At 42.2% G+C, this 17,479-nt stretch overlaps 1 protein-coding gene across 1 annotated transcript in view; it reads left to right on the plus strand.

Annotated features, from left to right (window-relative positions):
• Positions 1–15,723, plus strand: part of cskl (c-src tyrosine kinase-like) — a 40,644-nt gene extending 24,921 nt beyond the window's left edge. The window contains exons 3-13 of the mRNA XM_023429740.2: positions 3,005–3,118; positions 4,029–4,141; positions 7,449–7,668; positions 11,127–11,220; positions 11,889–11,954; positions 12,082–12,181; positions 12,442–12,532; positions 12,878–12,951; positions 13,664–13,859; positions 15,038–15,124; positions 15,512–15,723. Of these exons, the coding sequence (XP_023285508.1) occupies positions 3,005–3,118; positions 4,029–4,141; positions 7,449–7,668; positions 11,127–11,220; positions 11,889–11,954; positions 12,082–12,181; positions 12,442–12,532; positions 12,878–12,951; positions 13,664–13,859; positions 15,038–15,124; positions 15,512–15,694 (1,338 nt within the window). The 3' untranslated portion in view covers positions 15,695–15,723. The remainder of the gene's footprint in view (positions 1–3,004; positions 3,119–4,028; positions 4,142–7,448; positions 7,669–11,126; positions 11,221–11,888; positions 11,955–12,081; positions 12,182–12,441; positions 12,533–12,877; positions 12,952–13,663; positions 13,860–15,037; positions 15,125–15,511) is intronic.
• The last annotated feature ends 1,756 nt before the right edge of the window (positions 15,724–17,479 follow it).

Below are 17,479 nucleotides of genomic sequence, written 5' to 3' on the forward strand. Positions count from 1 at the left end.
ATGTGGATTTGGAATGATTATTTTCAATAATGATGAATGAGTCAATTAGTTGCTCTAAAATTACATGAAATAATAAAAGCTTCCATCATAGAGTCAACGTAACATCTTTAAATGTCTTGTTTTGTCCAAACAACAATGTTCACTAACATGCACGTGCATACGCACATTTGCACACACAAGGGAACCAGTGCAAGAAAGAAATCCATATCTCCAGCTCTGTTTTAATGCACATTGCTGGTGTGCACACATCCATCAAAGTGCCCAGCTCAGGTTTGGTGGTTTCACATTACCAGGCTGTCTCAGTGGTTTAACTGATGCCTTAGAGTGGGATTACTGTCTCTCCTACATCCTCTGCCTTCACATGTCCTTATCGATCCACTTTGTTTTCATCTGTCACAGTGTTTCACTACAGTCAGGTGAAAATCTTAAAATTTTTTTAAAAAAGAATTACCTTTTTAGGAAGATTTAGAAAAACCAACGCTGTGATCCAACTAAATGCTTTGAATCACACGATAACACAACAAAACACACACAATCACATCAAACGAGAGAGTGCAGTGTTTTTCCTGCATGAGTCAGGCTGTGAAACAAGCACTGGATTTATTCTTCTTCTGTGTTGTTTCTCACGCTCTCTGAAGTTTCCATCATGTTTTTGTCAGTCAATCTAAGTTGCAAGTAATTAATCATGTTGTAATGCTACAAACGTCGACCATGCCAGATTATTCAGGACATAACAGACTGTGGTTTGTTGCAGAATAAATGCATGATGGATTCAGTGTGGTCCTGGCTTTCCAGTGATGGCAGTCTGTTTCTAAAGTCAAACAGTGGGTGTCCGCAAGGATGTCATAAGGCCATGGACCTTCTTAACCCAGAAAACTTTGAGGAGCAGAAGTGTGACCTATTGGTTGTCTTACAGAACTTACAGAAGTTCAAAGATTTAGTAGCTATTGTGCCTCCATCAGCAGACCACCACACTGACTTGAACGTCTCTCCAGAAGTGAACGAAAGCTGAATGATGGTTTACATCTTCCTGTTGAGCAATGATGACGTACTTTATATAGATGACCTCTGAAATATTTGACTATGCCATTTCAAAATATTCACTGACTGATTAGTGGCACTTTCCTTTTAGGGAACAGGCATGTGGAAAGCCTTTGTTGTCTCTAAGACATGTGAATGTAACTTCAGGTTAAATTTAGGCCTTGATTTCCTTCCCCAGCTGCTTTGTGTGTTGTACCAGGCTATGTTTTAAATTACTAAAGATCCTCAAGGAAATTTCTCCAGCAATCATTCTCTCCAGCAAAACCGACCTTCATAAGTCCAGTGAAGTCCTTTGGTTCAAGTGACCACACGTGGAAATTATTAACAGCGGAAAAGAAAAGGTTTCTCTGTACCTACATAACCCTCAGACACGGTTGTCAGCAGTGGTCCAAACTCATTATGCCGTATTGACTGAGGCTGCATCAGACACATGCAGCTGTACTGTGTTTTGTATGGAATAAAGCAGCTTGTACAAGGACCCTACTCGCTCAGTCACATCTGCCGCTTTGTACTCTTGCTTTTTCATTTCATCTCATTCATTCTATTGAAGCATGTTTTTGATCACACGTCTGGGCTTATCTAACGTTGAAACTAAATAGACTCAGCATTTTCACCGCTGCTGTCATTTACATGTGTATATTAGGCAAGTAGCTGCCATTTTTACAGTATTCAGAGTGACTGAGGGTAACTACAGTATAAAACTTTAATAGCTTTGATGAGTTTCAAAGCAAGCCCTGGTAAGGAGTTTTCAGTAATGCAAATTTCTGAGGCGGTCACTTTGGTGTAGTGTCTTTATTTAATGTGTGGCAGAGATCCAACTTTGTATCATACAAGCTGCAGTAACAGGAAGGCTGTAACTAGTTGGAGAGATGTACATAGTTAGTCTAAGCTTAATTTACTTGAAAACTGTCTATTTTGATGAAATTCCACAACTAAACGAGGCAGCAATGGAGGATGGAGAATAAACAAACAGCTGAATTCCTGCGAAGTTTAACCAGTTTAGCAGATCTCAGTAGCTCCCATCTCAACTTCTTACTCTACGTTATGTTGCCTTTAATTCACATTTTTAAATGTGTTCAATTGTAAATTAGTTTATTATACAGCTTTCAATATGAATAATAGTGCACTGATAAGATGGACACCTAGAAAAACAGAGATACATTTAATTACTATATGTTCTACGTGCATTTAGACCTCTGCTTTTTATTTAAACATCTGTTAGAAGAGTCCAGTCTTTGGTATTAATTTGTTAGCAGTCATGACAGCATGGCTGGTATTTTTTTTCACTTTGTGAGTCTGTGTTGTGTGTGTGTGTGTCATCATGGCAAAATGTTGTCCTGGAGACGGCTTGTGTAGTGGGAACTACCACAGAGTACTTAGGCAGATGTTTATATGTCTGTCTGTTGATTTTGTCACCGCAATAGATCATATAAGATACAGTTACAAAACTTTACGTGAGTAGTTGAAATCAAAATGAAGGCTGAGTGGAGTGTGGGAAGTGGGTGTGGTCTGACCCATGAGTAATAATATAGTAATAACTACTGAGTACTCATGGGTTAGAACATCGACATGTGGACGGGCGTCACTGCTGATGTGATCCTATCGCAACATAGTCTCTAGTTTATTGTGTTTTTTTGGGTTTTATTTAGTCGACTGTACAGGTCAAACACATTCACAACAGATGATAAATCATCATGCAAAAGATTTAAACCCAGCAGTGTCCTGCTGTGAGGCTGTGGTGACAAAACAATCATGTCATAACATTGTGAAATAGAACTTACTGCCCTCTTTAATTATTTCCATGTCCTTCCTCAGTGTCTTCTCACCTCTAGTTTTGACTTTGCTGTTGAGTATTGTAACTGGTTTGGCATAAATAACTCAGTTCAGCTCCTGAGGCTAAACTCAGAGCTAAAGTTGAATCACTGTTATTAATGTCGGTTCCTCTCTGTCCTGTGTGATGCAGGCACCATGGTCGACTGGCACAGAGTGTGTAGCCAAGTACAACTTCCAGACTGCCAACGAACAGGACCTGCCCTTCTGTAAAGGAGATGTACTGACCATCATCGGAGTCACCAGGGTAAGGAAGCCGGTGGCTGAGCACACAACTTTCAATATGTCAATAACGTGCATTTTACCAAATTTTTCAAACTGTCCAAAGGATTGTTATTCCAGGAATGAGTCAAGTGTTCAAAAGTTTTTTTAATTTACTTCTTAATGAGGCTGCACAATTGATATTGTTTGTTTTAGTTTTCCCAGTTACTGATCATCAATCACTGACATATAGATATCTGTACGACTATGTCAGCATAAATGTTCCTGACCCACGTTCCTGTTTATGTCTCAGAAACTAATGTAGAGTGTATTAATGATTAAAAGCTAAATGGACAGCTTCCTCCTCTGGCTCGTAATAGCCGGCGTAGCAATTTCACATTACTGAACTGTGTCAGCAAACAGTAACACCAATAACTGAAAGTGGTGTGTGTCATATCTCAAGCTCAACTATGATCCAGTACCAGCAGTTCATAGTGAAAACGGGATGCTAAAAGACAACTAAAAGCTTACCCCCTAATGCTGACGTTCTAACAAATTAATATCACAACAACATGCTGCTAACAATCAGAGCTACCATGTACAAAACAAACAAGCTGCTTGCTAAAAGAAAAAAAAACGCACAATGTGAGTGAATATAATTCCATCAAACAGTCACTTCTTTTCTAGCTAGAGGCTCTGGTTCCCATTTGTGCCTCAGATAATACAGCAGCCCTCACTGTTTGCAGCAGCTTATTCCCACTAATATCTGTTTGAACCAGTGGTGATGAAGTGGATTGCAGCATCCATGCAATATGTGCAGAGTACTGTAGGTTTCTAATCCAACAGCTTTACCTCTGCTACCAACTCGGTGTGTTTAGAGAATGACTCTGGTTTATGTTGAGATGACTGCATACATCGAATATTAAGTTGTGTTGTCTCGTGTTTGGCTGTTTCAGGATCCCAACTGGTACAGAGCGAGGAACACAGTGGGCAGAGAGGGCACCATCCCAGCTAACTATGTCCAGAAAAGGGAAGGAGTCAAATCAGGAGGGAAACTCAGTCTTATGCCGTAAGTACCAGAGGGGCAACAGGAGAAACCCAACTAAACTTTGCAGGTCTCTGTGTGTGTATGGGCTTTCTTGAATGACTCACACTCAGACATTGTTTAAAATGAATGTCTTACACTGTCATGGTGTTTACACATCATTTTTATGATGAATAGCTGTAGACTGTTAACACTGAAATGTTGTATTTAGAAAGAACATTATGGGAAAATGACACATGATGCCAAAGTGCAGTACAGGAATAAGACAGTATTATTAAAGATGATAGCTGCAGATGTTTATGTGTTTCTGTTCACTGCCACATATGGTCTCCATCCTTTTTTAAGTGTGTGAACAAGTTGTTGTACCACCTTTCACTTCTGTTCCCTGCAGCAAGTGAAAACATAGTGTTGATTTCAAAAGTCAGACAATGCATCAAAAGATGGAAACGCGATTTCTTACAGTCTTTTGGTCTTCCTGTTCCTTCTCTTGTCGCTGTCTGGCTGCCACAGAGGCCAGGACCAGCTGCCTGCTATGTTTGAATCATGCTTTTTGAAACTGCTGCTATTTCAAAAGGAGGAAAATATAACGAGAGGCATATGCAAATGAGAGGAGACGGGGAAGCTGAGAGCGTACTGGCTGCTACAGTATTTAAACTTGACAGATTAGTAGAAAGTTTTTCAACTTCAGTGGTAAATGTCAGGAACTGTGGAGTTAGAAGAAGAGGATGGTCACACTCCTGGGAATAGTGATGCACTGCGAGATATGCTCCACTGTGAATTATTCTGAAATGGATGCAGCCGAGTTCATTACATCAGACCTCTGCTGAATTTACACATTTACTTCAGTCTGTCAGTGTTTCTAATGTTGTGTTAGAGAAAATGGTCGTTGTGTTTGTTCCTTTTGTTTTCCTGAGAGATATGTTTTACTTTGACAGTATTAGGTGATGTTCATTAGCTACTTAATTAAGGACTTTGAAACATTGTGTGACAACACAGTGAACTGTGCTTGTGCTCCATAGAGGAAATCTTTACACTACAAAGGGAGTTTGCCCAATGATCAATAGTCATGAGCGTGGTGGTCCTTTCAGCATTGTTTATGGAGCTCACAATAGTTGGTTGTATGACACTGTAACATTTAAGCAGCCTTTAACCTTCTTTGTCTCGCTTTATCCCCTGCCGCTGAAAGTTTGACTCTCTCCCTTTGCCACTCACACTGCCTGTGCACACCATCTTTAACATGGTGTGGGCAGGGAGCAGTTTAGTTAGCCCTGCACACAGTATGATTAACTAAAGTCCAATGCTAGCTGCAACTTTGCTAAAGCTCTGATTAGATTTTATTTTAGTTAGAGGAATATAAAGTTTTGGTGGCCGACACCAACATGTAATATACTACGGAATAAAACAACTTTTAAGCGCCGACTAACTGCTGTCACAAATTCTACATTTGATTTCACTTACTGGAATGAATAGTCTCCCAAACCTTTTGCCTGATTACACTTAACTGACCTCATGTCCTGACCGCTGCCTTTGACATCACTGCACAGTGAAGTTCCTCTGGACTGGAGGCATCAGCTGTAACCCACAGGGACTTGATGATTTAGTTATGTATGACTAACAGATGTCTCAGAGCAGACCTCTCCCTCTCTTCTAGGTCACATAAGGGTTCAGTTGTGCTCTTCTGTCCCATGCTCACCCTGACTTTTCAATACTCATCAGTAGATACAGTTCTCGCCTTCCTCACTGGCATGTAACAGCCTGCTCTCTCTGCTGCCCCCATGTGGCAGACATCTGCGCCAAATTCCAGCACCACCCTAAAGAAAGCTGGGGTGTTCAGCCCTTCTGTTCTACTTCCTAGTTCCCTGTTGTTTCCACCAAGTTGTTTACCACATTTTTTTGCTGTGATGTAATTTGTAAAAACTGCGGCTAATTTCTATGGACAGAACAACCAGTGTGTGTCTACCAAGGGGATATGTATCTCTCTGGGCCATCCGAGCTTGGCGCTTGCTCTCGGATTAGTGGGAGTTAAGGAGCTGCTGTCCATCGGAGAAGCTGCCTGCACTGATCTAATCAACTCAACCCATATTAAGCTGCTTTGCCACAAGGGCCTCGCTGTCTGAGGAGCCCGAGTACGAAGAGGAGGAGTAGGAGGTGGAGGAAGGAGTGACGGAGGCTGCCACAGGAAAATGGGCTAAATCAATTATAGCTGTTGATTACCACCCATTCAACGGCCAAGACGGATAGAGAGACCCTGTGGGCTGCTACTGTTTGCAGCTAACGCAACCTCTCACATGAGGAGTGACATATCGATGGGGGCGGTGCGCTGGTTTGTGGTTGAGGTTGCTGGGATGGCAGTGGGTTTGAGCTCGGGGGCCGCAGGTCTGTAGAGGCAGATGGGAAGAGATGTCGAAATTCTGAATTCTTACAATGGGACGTTTTTGTCATACTCCGCCTTTATTTTACAGTGTAAACTTAGATACTCCGTTACACATAGACATTTGCAGATTACAGGTAGGAACTCACGGTGAGAAATATCTGTGTTAGAATAGAGGAGATTTATGAAGACCATCGAGCAGTAGATGACAGTGTAACCCATCCATTAGTAGTCTATAGATGTATCCCCCAGGCCATATGGTGAGGCTGGAGCAGGCTTATACAGCTAGCTTCTAATTCAGGAAGCAAGAGCTTTATTTGTTCTCAGTTCAAACCAGCAGAACTCTGACCAACTTTTTCATTTAGCCCAAGCCTGAGGTTTTTTGTCCTCCTTTTACTCCAAAGTGTGTTAAATAGTCAGCCCATCTCCTGGTCTCTCTGACCTCAGTCAGGAGCGGGTGACTTGGTTCTGTCCTATCCACCACATCGTCTGAGCAGTTTTTGCATTTTCCTGTTATTGCAATGCCTGCGTGTCAGTTTCCGACTCTGCCTCTGCCCTGAGGCTTTGTGTGTGTGTGTATGGTGTGTGTGTGTGCGCACACCATGTTTCCTGTTGTTTGGGTTCAGGTACTTTCTCAGTGACTCCTCAATACCAGACGGGCCCCGCCCCTGCTCCACTCGAGCTGAACAGACTGGAAGTGCTGCCGGCTTCCCATTACCGCCCCATTCTTGTTTTTCACTTCTCTGTTCAGAGGAGGACTGTGGGATGTGATAGGTGGAAGTGAAGCTTTCTGTCTGGTTGAATTTGCAAATGAGTTCAGTGAAAATGAAAACATTACCATGATAATGTGTGGCCATCCAAACTATCAGTTTTATAATCTGAAATAATCACCTGCTTTCTCTCTTTTTCCCTTTTCCTTTGTCCTGTCCTTCCGTCTCTACCTCTCTTCCCTCCCTGTAGCTGGTTTCATGGGAAGATAACTCGGGAGCAGGCCGAGCGGCTCCTCTACCCTCCGGAGACGGGCTTGTTCCTGGTGAGGGAGAGCACCAACTATCCCGGCGATTACACCCTGTGCGTCAGCTGCGACGGCAAGGTGGAGCACTACCGCATCATCTACCACAACGGCAAGCTCACCATCGACGAGGAGGAGTATTTTGAGAACCTCATGCAGCTGGTGGAGGTGAGGGACGTATGGGAACATAGCTGCCATTCAAGTTCCTATTTTTTTTCTTTACATAATACTCTTGATACCCATAATACCCTTGGCTTTCAGTGTGGTTGCTGAAAAGGGTAATTGGCTGTCATTATCAGTGCCAATTGATCATCGTTCTCTAAAGTTAATAACGGTGTGAAGTGTGAGGCACAAAATGAGACTGTAGAGAGAGACTGTAAGGAAAGTTGTTTGTAGGAAAATGAAACCTTTGACTACTTCTTAGCATCCTGTCTACAATTGTCCTGAAAGTCAGGGGTGACGTTTTCAGGCTGCTGCTGCTGCTGCTGCTGCTGCTGCTGCTGCTGCTGGCAACGCTTTCTGTCCTAAAGCAGCCGCTGTTGCAGAAAATACAGCTGTTCCATAAACTTTATTCCACATCAGAGTTTTTTCTTCTTTGGAAGTCTGTAGGGCTGACATGATTAGTTAATTAGGAGATAAGTCATTCAGCAGAAAAACAATCAGAAACTATTTTGATAATTATTTGATTATTTCAAGCAAAATATTCCCCGTGGTGCAGCTTCTCAGGGGTCAGGATTTGCTGCTGGTTTTGTTTTAAGTGATGGACAAAACATGAAATTTGAAGATGAATTTCAGAATGATTGTTGCAGCTCCAGAGGCCTGTATTGACTTTTCTTTCAAGCAAAATACCCTGTCTGTTCCTATTCGCAATCTCTGCTTAAAAACAGTCAAAACAATTTAAAAAAAAACTTAGTATAAGAACTGTTCCAATGACAATGTGTTATTTATTTTACTTACAATTCTAAATGTTAATTACTGTGATTTATCTGTGCTGTGGTTTGATTACATAACGTCATAGACACAAATACACATGAACACATTCGATGTCCACTGGGAGATTCCCTAAAAAAACAAACGTTCACATTCTTCAACAAGCTGTCTGATCCTCTCACTCCCTCTCGGTTATCTGAAAGCCAGTTCAGAGTGTGTAGAGGGGAAGACAGGAGACATGATAGCAGAGGGAAGGAGAGAGAGAGAGAGAGGGAGAGAGAGAGAGAGAGAAGGGGGGGGCTTTCATCCTCAGATAAAGAGAGGAGCTGGATTGGCGGCTATCACAGTTTTAATTGGACCTCATCTCTTTGCCTTGCGGGGTGTTGGAAGTGGACGACAGGAATGTGCCAGCTGGCACTGAGACTATCTACATCCCTGGTGCATTCTTGTTATCATCAGCTCCCCACAATCTCTATCTCTCTATCCCTCTATCCCTCTCTCTTTCTCTTTTTCTCTCTCTCTCTCTTGTTCACACACTCTAGGTTTGGTTCTGCCTCCACTTCCTTTCTCCACCTCCCGCCTCCCTCCTTCTCCTCCTCCTCTTCTCGTGTGCCCTCGTGTATACCTGGCATATTGCTTTCTCTCCTTCTCCCTTTGTTATCCATCTCAACCTCTTACATTGCTTCTGCCTCCTTATGTTTCTCTCTCTCTTTCTATATCCTCATCCTCTCCTCTGTCTGAATTCCCCTGTGTCCTCTCTCTGTCTGTTTCTCTATAATAGCCTATGAGAGGATTCTTTGCATTCTTCTGTGTTTTTCCAGCTTGTTCTCCTGCTCTTATTAGCCCGTCACAGCAGGCTTCACTTAGACCTAAATATAGACTCACAACATATATGCATAAATATATACCGGCAGACCCCCACCTCCTTCCTGTAATGTATGTATGTCAGTTATGTGTGTCAGTCATGTATGCAGTGATACTGGTGAAGAGAAACAAAGATGGCTCCATATAGTATTTAGAGGGCTGTAAGAGCACAGTGAATGTGCTGTCAGCTACAATTCCTGTTTTGTATTTTTACCCCTTGGTTACACCCTTCTCTGTTAATTATATATAGCAAGATCTTGATTTCTCCAGGACCATTGTGTAATTAAAAAATATTTTCACGCAGTAAAAGATTAACATCCTCCACGATGATATAGAAAAACAACAAATGTGATAACACATGATGTAGCTACATCTCCATAGCACGCTGAAGGCGGTCTGTGTGTTTGTGGCTTCATTTGTCAGCTTCAGTGCTGAATAATGTAAAATAAAAAAAGGGAGGGGGGGGGCTGACCCTTCCTTCACCATGCTGCTCCCTGGTGGTTGTAACAGTAAGTCACACTCACTCACACTGGGGTCAGCTCTGCTGTGCTGCAGTTGTGTAACCTTGGTTTTGATGGTGAGAGAGCTTCTTCTGCTTTTGCTGTTTTATTCATTCAGTGGTCAGACAGAGGTTTGGTGTCCTGTGTGACTTCAGCTGTATGTCCAAAAGACAGTGATTCACTGTTTGTCTCTATTTTGTCATTTTTCTATCTTTCCAATTTGAAAGCACTTGATTTATTTCTTTTCTTGGATCTGAATATCTCCAAAATGAGACGTTTGCCTGATTTATTGTTGACATCCAATCTGATTTTTAAGATGATTTGTTTGGTTTCTTGTGTTTCTGGGGGTGAAAGCTCAAATGCATTGACCTCTCCCACACCCACACACTCTCACTCTGCTGCTGGTTCCCACAGTAAATGATCCCCAACTCCACACCTCCCAGCACAGGAGTTACTGCAGAATCTATAGATGACATTAACACTGTGGATCTCCAGCAGAAGTTTATTCATTTCATTCGTGTGATCTTGACACCACTACAGCTGTGTGAGGGCGGTGCAGGTGCTTTGGATTTTAGTGGCTTGTATTTATTCTGTTCATGGTTAGTTGTCTGACATTTTGAGGATCGATTGATCATTTCAACAGTTAGCCAAGGTTTTGGGTAAAATGTTTGTTGTTCAAAAAATTAAGATTTGCTCCATATTGAAACTTAATCATTTGAAAGAACCTCCATCATGTTTGCTAATCTATTCGTTTTGATTTCCAGCAGCAACAGCTTACAATAAAGCAAGGCCTCGCTCCTCCTCTTGTTTTATTTCATCTTTTGTATGGAAATGAGACAGCGGTTCTGTTGTCCCTCAAGACAGAAACCTTTAACTTTGATGCATGTTGATAAAAGTTAAACCTTTCATGCTTTATTTCTCTGGTGAAGGTGAACACCACTGATATCCCAAACATATCAAATAGAAGGAGCTCCTCACATCAACTCCCAGCACAGTCTGAGGCTTCTTTTCATCACCACCTTCATGTTCTTCTGAGGAGCGCTGCTGAAAACATCAGCCACTGCTCTGTTTTATATATCAAAAGCTTGTATACAGTCTCATCCATCAGGATTAATTTATGAACATCAGTCCCTGATCACGCTTCTAGGTCTAAGCTGGAGTAAGAGTGAGCTACTATTTAGTGCAGGCTTTTATACATTTGATTCTTTTAGATTTAGACAATGAGATTTAGAAACATGGATTTTCATTGTGTTTTCTGACATTTAAACATACAGACCTTTCTCTTTTGGCATTAACATTTTTGTATATATTTCTCTTCCCCTCTGTCTCCAGCATTACACCAAAGATGCTGATGGCCTTTGTACCAGGCTGATTAAACCCAAGTTGATGGAGGGAACAGTGGCAGCGCAAGACGAGTTCTCCAGGAGTAAGGACACACTCAGCTCATTACACTGCTCTACAGGGACACTAATGCACACAGGGACATTACTGTGGTTGTCTGTATATACACACAATAAACAGACAAAGCCTGCGTCTTCTTCAAAGCTCTGCTATCATCCCAAGTCCTAATAGCATTAATCAACAGAGGGTAATTAATCTTTCTGTGTCTGGGGACGACTGCTGGGCTTCACCAGCTCTCAAGGTCAATCTGAGTCTTCCTCCACCTCTGTCTCATTCCTCCTCATGTACCCGTCTGACCCGGCAAATTCTTACACCAGAAAACTGAAAAAAAGATAAATGTAGCAATAAATCAAGACTTTTTCTCCCAAATGAGAGATCCATCATTCATAAAGTGGGACTTTTGCTCTGACCAGAAGATAGCTGCCATGAATGTGAATCTCACCACTGAATATTTTAATGCATTTGTTGAATAGTTTAGTAGTTCTGCTTCTTGGATGTCTTCAACCTTTTACTTTCCAATCTTATAAATTTGGTCGAATAACAATACATTTTACGTATTTCTGCCTTTTATAATACATGCTATTCCCTGGAGGTTGTACAATGACACATGAGAGTTATAGTTTGATAATCAGGCAGATGATTTTATTCTCTGGCTGTGAGGTCTGCTAAGTGTCTTCCGTCCTCTCTTGGCAGGCGGCTGGGCCTTGAACAGAAAGGAGCTTAAACTGATTCAGACCATTGGCAAAGGGGAGTTTGGAGGTGAGGAATTGAATTTTCAATGATCTCCACATCATTTAATTTCATACATCAGAGCCATAATGATGATATAGACCAAGGTCGTCTCAGATATTGTACTGAAACGTCACCTCGTCTGCATCCTTCACAGATGTGATGGTCGGAGACTACAGAGGGACCAAGGTGGCGGTCAAGTGTATCAAAAATGACGCCACAGCGCAGGCTTTCATCGCTGAGGCCTCCGTCATGACGTAAGATCCTGCAGCTCTTTCTTTGTCCTTCACACTACATGTGAAATATGTTTGTGTCTGTGTGTACACAGGCACGTTGTCCTCTTTTAAGTGTAACACTGTCCTCAGTCACTGGCTACTTTTTTCCCAGGTTTTTGAAGAAATTTGATTTTGTTATGGGCAGGAGGGAGACGCTGTCTTCTATACATCTCTGAGTATTCCTTATGTTCTCTTTTATGCTAACTCTACATTTTTATGCCTCGGTTTCTGTGTTTGTCCAGGCAACTGAGGCACAACAACCTGGTGCAGTTGCTAGGGGTAATTGTTGAGGAGAGGGGCAGTCTCTACATCGTCACAGAGTACATGGCCAAGGTCAGTCTCACTAACGTTTTAGCTGTTCTTCTCAAGAGAAACACGTAAAACCTCTTTTACAAGCCCTTAAATGTTTAGAAACATTTGGGAATGGTATTGAAAATGACAACAATTTAAGTTAATATTACTACTAACTTAAACAGCTTTTCCACAGCAAGTCCAAATAACAATAGTCATATTTACAGGACAAAATCCTGTCGTGTTTGTAGCCACCCCATAGTTTGAATTTGTGAATTGAAATACTGTAAAAACTGAAACACATTCCACACTTTCTTCACTGGAGCCACCCATGATAAAGTGTGGTCTCCTCCACATGTTGTATTAATGGTGTGAACTGTGTCACAGGGCAGCCTAGTGGACTACCTGCGCTCTCGAGGACGGACTGTGCTGGGTGGAGACTGCTTACTCAAGTTCTCACTGTGAGTCCTTTTCATCTTTGTACAGACGCTTATTAAATTTGTTCAAAAGACAAATGTTTAATCGGCACGGGTCTAGAGCTAAGCTGTTGCTCTCTAGATGACAGGATTCGAAATGAATTTCAAAAGAACAGTGTCACACACTTGACTGGCAACATAAAAGAACTGTTTGTTCACACGAGCGACCGTCATGCAGCTTGTTTGCCTTGATAAACGGCTGCTTTATCTGCAAGTCAAGCGCCTTAAAGTCTTCATTTATTTTTAATTTAACAGTCATTTAGCTCATGCTGTAACCCCCACACAAGTTAAAATGAGCGCAGCCATTACTCTCAGACCAGTAGGCATAAATACATGCATTCACAGGGAAGAATTTCATGATTAATTTTCAGTGTGAGCCATGTAACCCTAGAGTGAACTTGTTAGAAAGTTGCATGGGAATAGATTTTAACTGGATGAACGTAAAGAGAAGGAAGATTGATTTAGCTCCTTTTCATGATAAACTAATTTTAAAAAGTCTTGTTTGTCCCTTGACAATTTAAATCAGAGTCCAGTTTTTCCCTCCCGCCTCCACCATCATTTTGCACTAGTTCTATTTCCGCTGTAGTTGTCATTTACTCTGTCCTGGTATAACAGTCATAACCGCAGCAACAGATTTGTCCATGTACAGTCCAGTTATCTTAGTCATCCCGTCCTCACTCATCATTTCTCCCGTCAGTGACGTGTGTGAAGCCATGGAGTACCTGGAGGCCAACAACTTCGTCCACAGAGACCTGGCAGCTCGTAATGTGCTGGTTTCCGACGACAACATCGCCAAGGTCAGCGACTTCGGCCTCACCAAGGAGGCCTCCTCCATACAGGACACTGCCAAGCTACCCGTCAAGTGGACCTCCCCCGAAGCACTAAGAGAGAAGGTGAGAGAGGACGGTCAGCAGACTGATGTGCTGTTGCTTTCTTTGCATTTGTTTTCACCTACTTTAACTTGAGTTTCAGGCTGTAAGATTTAAAGTAGTAGCACAATTCTTCTTATATTGTTAAATAAGGCTACCTGATCCTCTGAGTAAAAGCAAAATGTCACACTGCAGAGTTTAATGTCAAAAATCAGCAGACAAGCAAACAAATGTGGAAGTGTCGGTAGTCATATTAGGGGACCGAGAACAACTGGAACAGATTATCCAGCTGCCAACGAGGTGTCATCAGAGCAGCACCGTACTGCGACAGAAATAAAGAGGGAATGGATTCACATTTAGATAAGTTAGATGCTATAAAACGTCTAAAGCAATTTAGATGGGAGGAGAGCAAGAGGATGTGACTGTATCAGAGTTGGACGAGCGAATATTATTCTGTCAGTGATGTTCTACTTGACAGAAACCTGCAGACATATAGATAGTAGGGCAGCTGAACTCAATAATTTGCTTAATTGCCTGCCAATATAATCAGAAAGTGTAAATACATTCAGATTAAGGCATTCTCATTCTTAAATCATCCTGTGAAGAGAGGCAGACTATCAGTACATGACTCATACAACAGATCTTGTGAATTGTGTTTGTACCAAAGAGGAAATTCAAACAATGAAAAAACTTGGCAAATGAAACAAGTTCTCTTAAACCAGTCACACGTGCCATTAAAGAACGGAACTCGTGGCACAAGTGGTTCTTGCATGAGGCCCAGTGTGTTTATAAAATAAATGTGGCAGATTTGAGATAATAGTTTGTTCCTGCTGTTTTGTTAATCAGTTCAGGTGGACTGAACTTTCTGTAACAGCAGAAGCTCAACTGTGCAGTTTAATGAAGAGGCTGCTGCTCCTCTGTTTTCTTTTATTCTTTCAATCTGCATGTACACACTCTCTACAGCCCGTGCTTACGTTTGAACATGTTTGGTTTCACTTATTACATTTTTAATATAGACTCGGGCAAAAAATGTTACAGTACTATCACTTGGTTATTGTCATATTCACATATCCTCACTTGAACTCCTGAAATAGCACTAAACAAATAAACAAAGATCCAGGTTTTATGGACAGAAGAAGACAATAAACCTAGCTGCTCTCTGAATGAATTTATGTTCCTCTTCTTCTTTTTTTGTCCAACAGAGGTTTTCCACCAAGTCGGACGTCTGGAGTTATGGAATCCTACTTTGGGAGATCTACTCCTTTGGGCGCGTGCCTTACCCTAGAATTGTAAGTACCTGAACACCAAGTCTCTGTGGATCACTGAGGTCTGAGGTGTACCAGCAGATGGCAGGCTTCATTGCTGGGACCAGTATTTTTATTTATTTTTTATTTATTTATTTTGAATGAAATGTCTTGTGTCGTCAGAGTTGACCTCAAAATAATTAGATTTATGCCATTTAACTGCTGGAGCACATCATGAAAATGTGACACATTACGTGCTGCAAATTATGAATTTAATTATTTCTGCATGCTTCACCTCTTGTTACATTTCCATTACCATACTTTAGTTGTTTGTTGTTGTGGAGAAAAGCTGTTGCCTGGGATGTTGGGGTGCATTTGAGTCAGTTCGCTTAGAGAATCTGATTTTAACTTTGTTATGTTTGTGTGTCTCAGCCATTGAAAGAGGTGGTGCCCCGGGTAGAGAAGGGATACAAGATGGACGCCCCAGACGGCTGCCCGCCCGTGGTGTATGATCTGATGAAGCAGTGCTGGACCCTGGACCCCGTGGTGCGGCCCTCCTTCCGCATGTTGAGGGAGAAGCTGCAGCATATCAGAGCCAAGGAGCTCTACCTGTGAAGAGGAGGCGTGGGAGGGGGCGGGTAAGGGGGGGGGGGCGAGACGCAGCCGAGCGCAACCGTACAGTGGGAGGAGGAGGAGAAGAAGAGGGACCACAGCGCCTTCCTCTTGCCTGCCCAGCCTGTTGACCTGTGGGACTGCCTTACTGTGCCCCCCTCCCCTGACCTCAGACGTCCACCAGCCGTCCTCTGCTTCCATAGAAGGACTGTTTTCCTGTTTGTGTTGTATAGCTTTTGCCAGACAGTTTCCTCTTCTCTCGATGGGCCACTGCTCTTCCCTCCTTCTATATCTGCTGCTGCTCACTCTCTCTCTCTATCTCTTCTCTCTTGGTCCAAGGTTCTCTTCTTCCTCTACTCGGAAGATCTCCTCTCTTTCTTAGTTTTTCCTTCCCTCCTCCTCCTCTCCTGGACATGGCATTAACTGGAGGGGAGGCTGGCCTTTTCCTCCACGTTTGTCAGGTGCTCTTTCTTCTTCCCCTCACCCCTCCATCATTCCTTGTTCTTTATATCACCATGTGGCTCAGCATGCCTTTCAGCCCAGCTCTCTTGTCATTCCATCCTTCCTTCCTTCGATCCCTCCCTCCCTCCCCCTCGGCGTGGTGTCAGGTGTGGGGCCTTCGCTCTGTGCCAAAGTGCCTCCAGTCTACAGAGCTCCAGACTTCCCTCCAGCACTTCTTTCAATTGGACTGTTGTGGTTTATTTTGTTTTTAATTACTTTTTTTTTTAAGGAATCTTTTTTTATTGCTTTCTTTTTTCAGGGAGGTTATCAAACCATTTTTTTAGTGTTGTCTCCCCCACCTCCACCATGTCCCCATCAGACTGGATTTTTTTGTTTTTCAAATGTCCAAGAAGAGAGCGTGAAAAGGAAGAGAGAGGACATGGGAGCCAGTATCATATTCGTCCTCCAACCAAGACAGCCCCGGAGGAGCGGTGGGGGGGCAGGACAATAACAGGAGGAGAAGGGGGAGAGGCAGTTCACAAACATGGTTGATTCATCATATGTGGGCTTGTTTTTATATCAAAATATATTTAAAGGATTAAAAAAAAAAAAAGAACAAGGAAAAAACTGACTGGGGCAGAGAATTTAAAAAAAGGAGGACTTTCAGGAGCCAGGAGTCTCTTGGCGTTAGGAATGTTCAGTGTCTCTGTGAACGCTGGGGTCGGGGTGGTGCATGCTATGTGTGAGAGGCCTTGGGTTCAACTGTCAGTGCTTTCAATGTTTATTGTTTTATTATGCTATCATGATTATGAATAAATCATTCCATCTGAACAGTGTGGAAACACCTGCATCATTGAGTGAGTGAGTGAGTGAGTGAGTGAGTGAGTGAGTGGGTGGGTGGGTGAGTGAGTGAGAGGTGTGATCTGGTGGAAGCTGAATGTTTGGCTTTAATGAAATTTCTAATTTTCTGATTTATTACTTTAACTCAGGAAAGTTGATAGAGACATATATATATATATATATATATATATATATATATATATAGTATTGCCATTATTCCATACATCCACACACACAGGGGTTTGCTTGTTACAACCCCAGGTTACTCAGCAGCTGCACTGGAGCAGATCAGGGTTAAGCATATATAATATATATATAATATATAATATATATATATATATATAATGGATGATAAAGAGGAGTAAGGGTTTGTCCTTTATTCACTCCTACCAGGTTTCCATTGACCATAACACAACGTGAAACTAGTGTGTATGATTTACCTATTAAATGAAAGCTGTTTTTTTTGTGTTTTTTTAGCTGCTTCTGTGTTAGTACCTTTTCAACTGT

Source organism: Seriola lalandi, unplaced genomic scaffold, assembly GCF_002814215.2.
Source record: "Seriola lalandi dorsalis isolate HSWRI2012SDOR001 ecotype SW California unplaced genomic scaffold, Sedor1 jcf7180002054898, whole genome shotgun sequence".
In the NCBI taxonomy this organism is placed as follows: domain Eukaryota; kingdom Metazoa; phylum Chordata; class Actinopteri; order Carangiformes; family Carangidae; genus Seriola; species Seriola lalandi.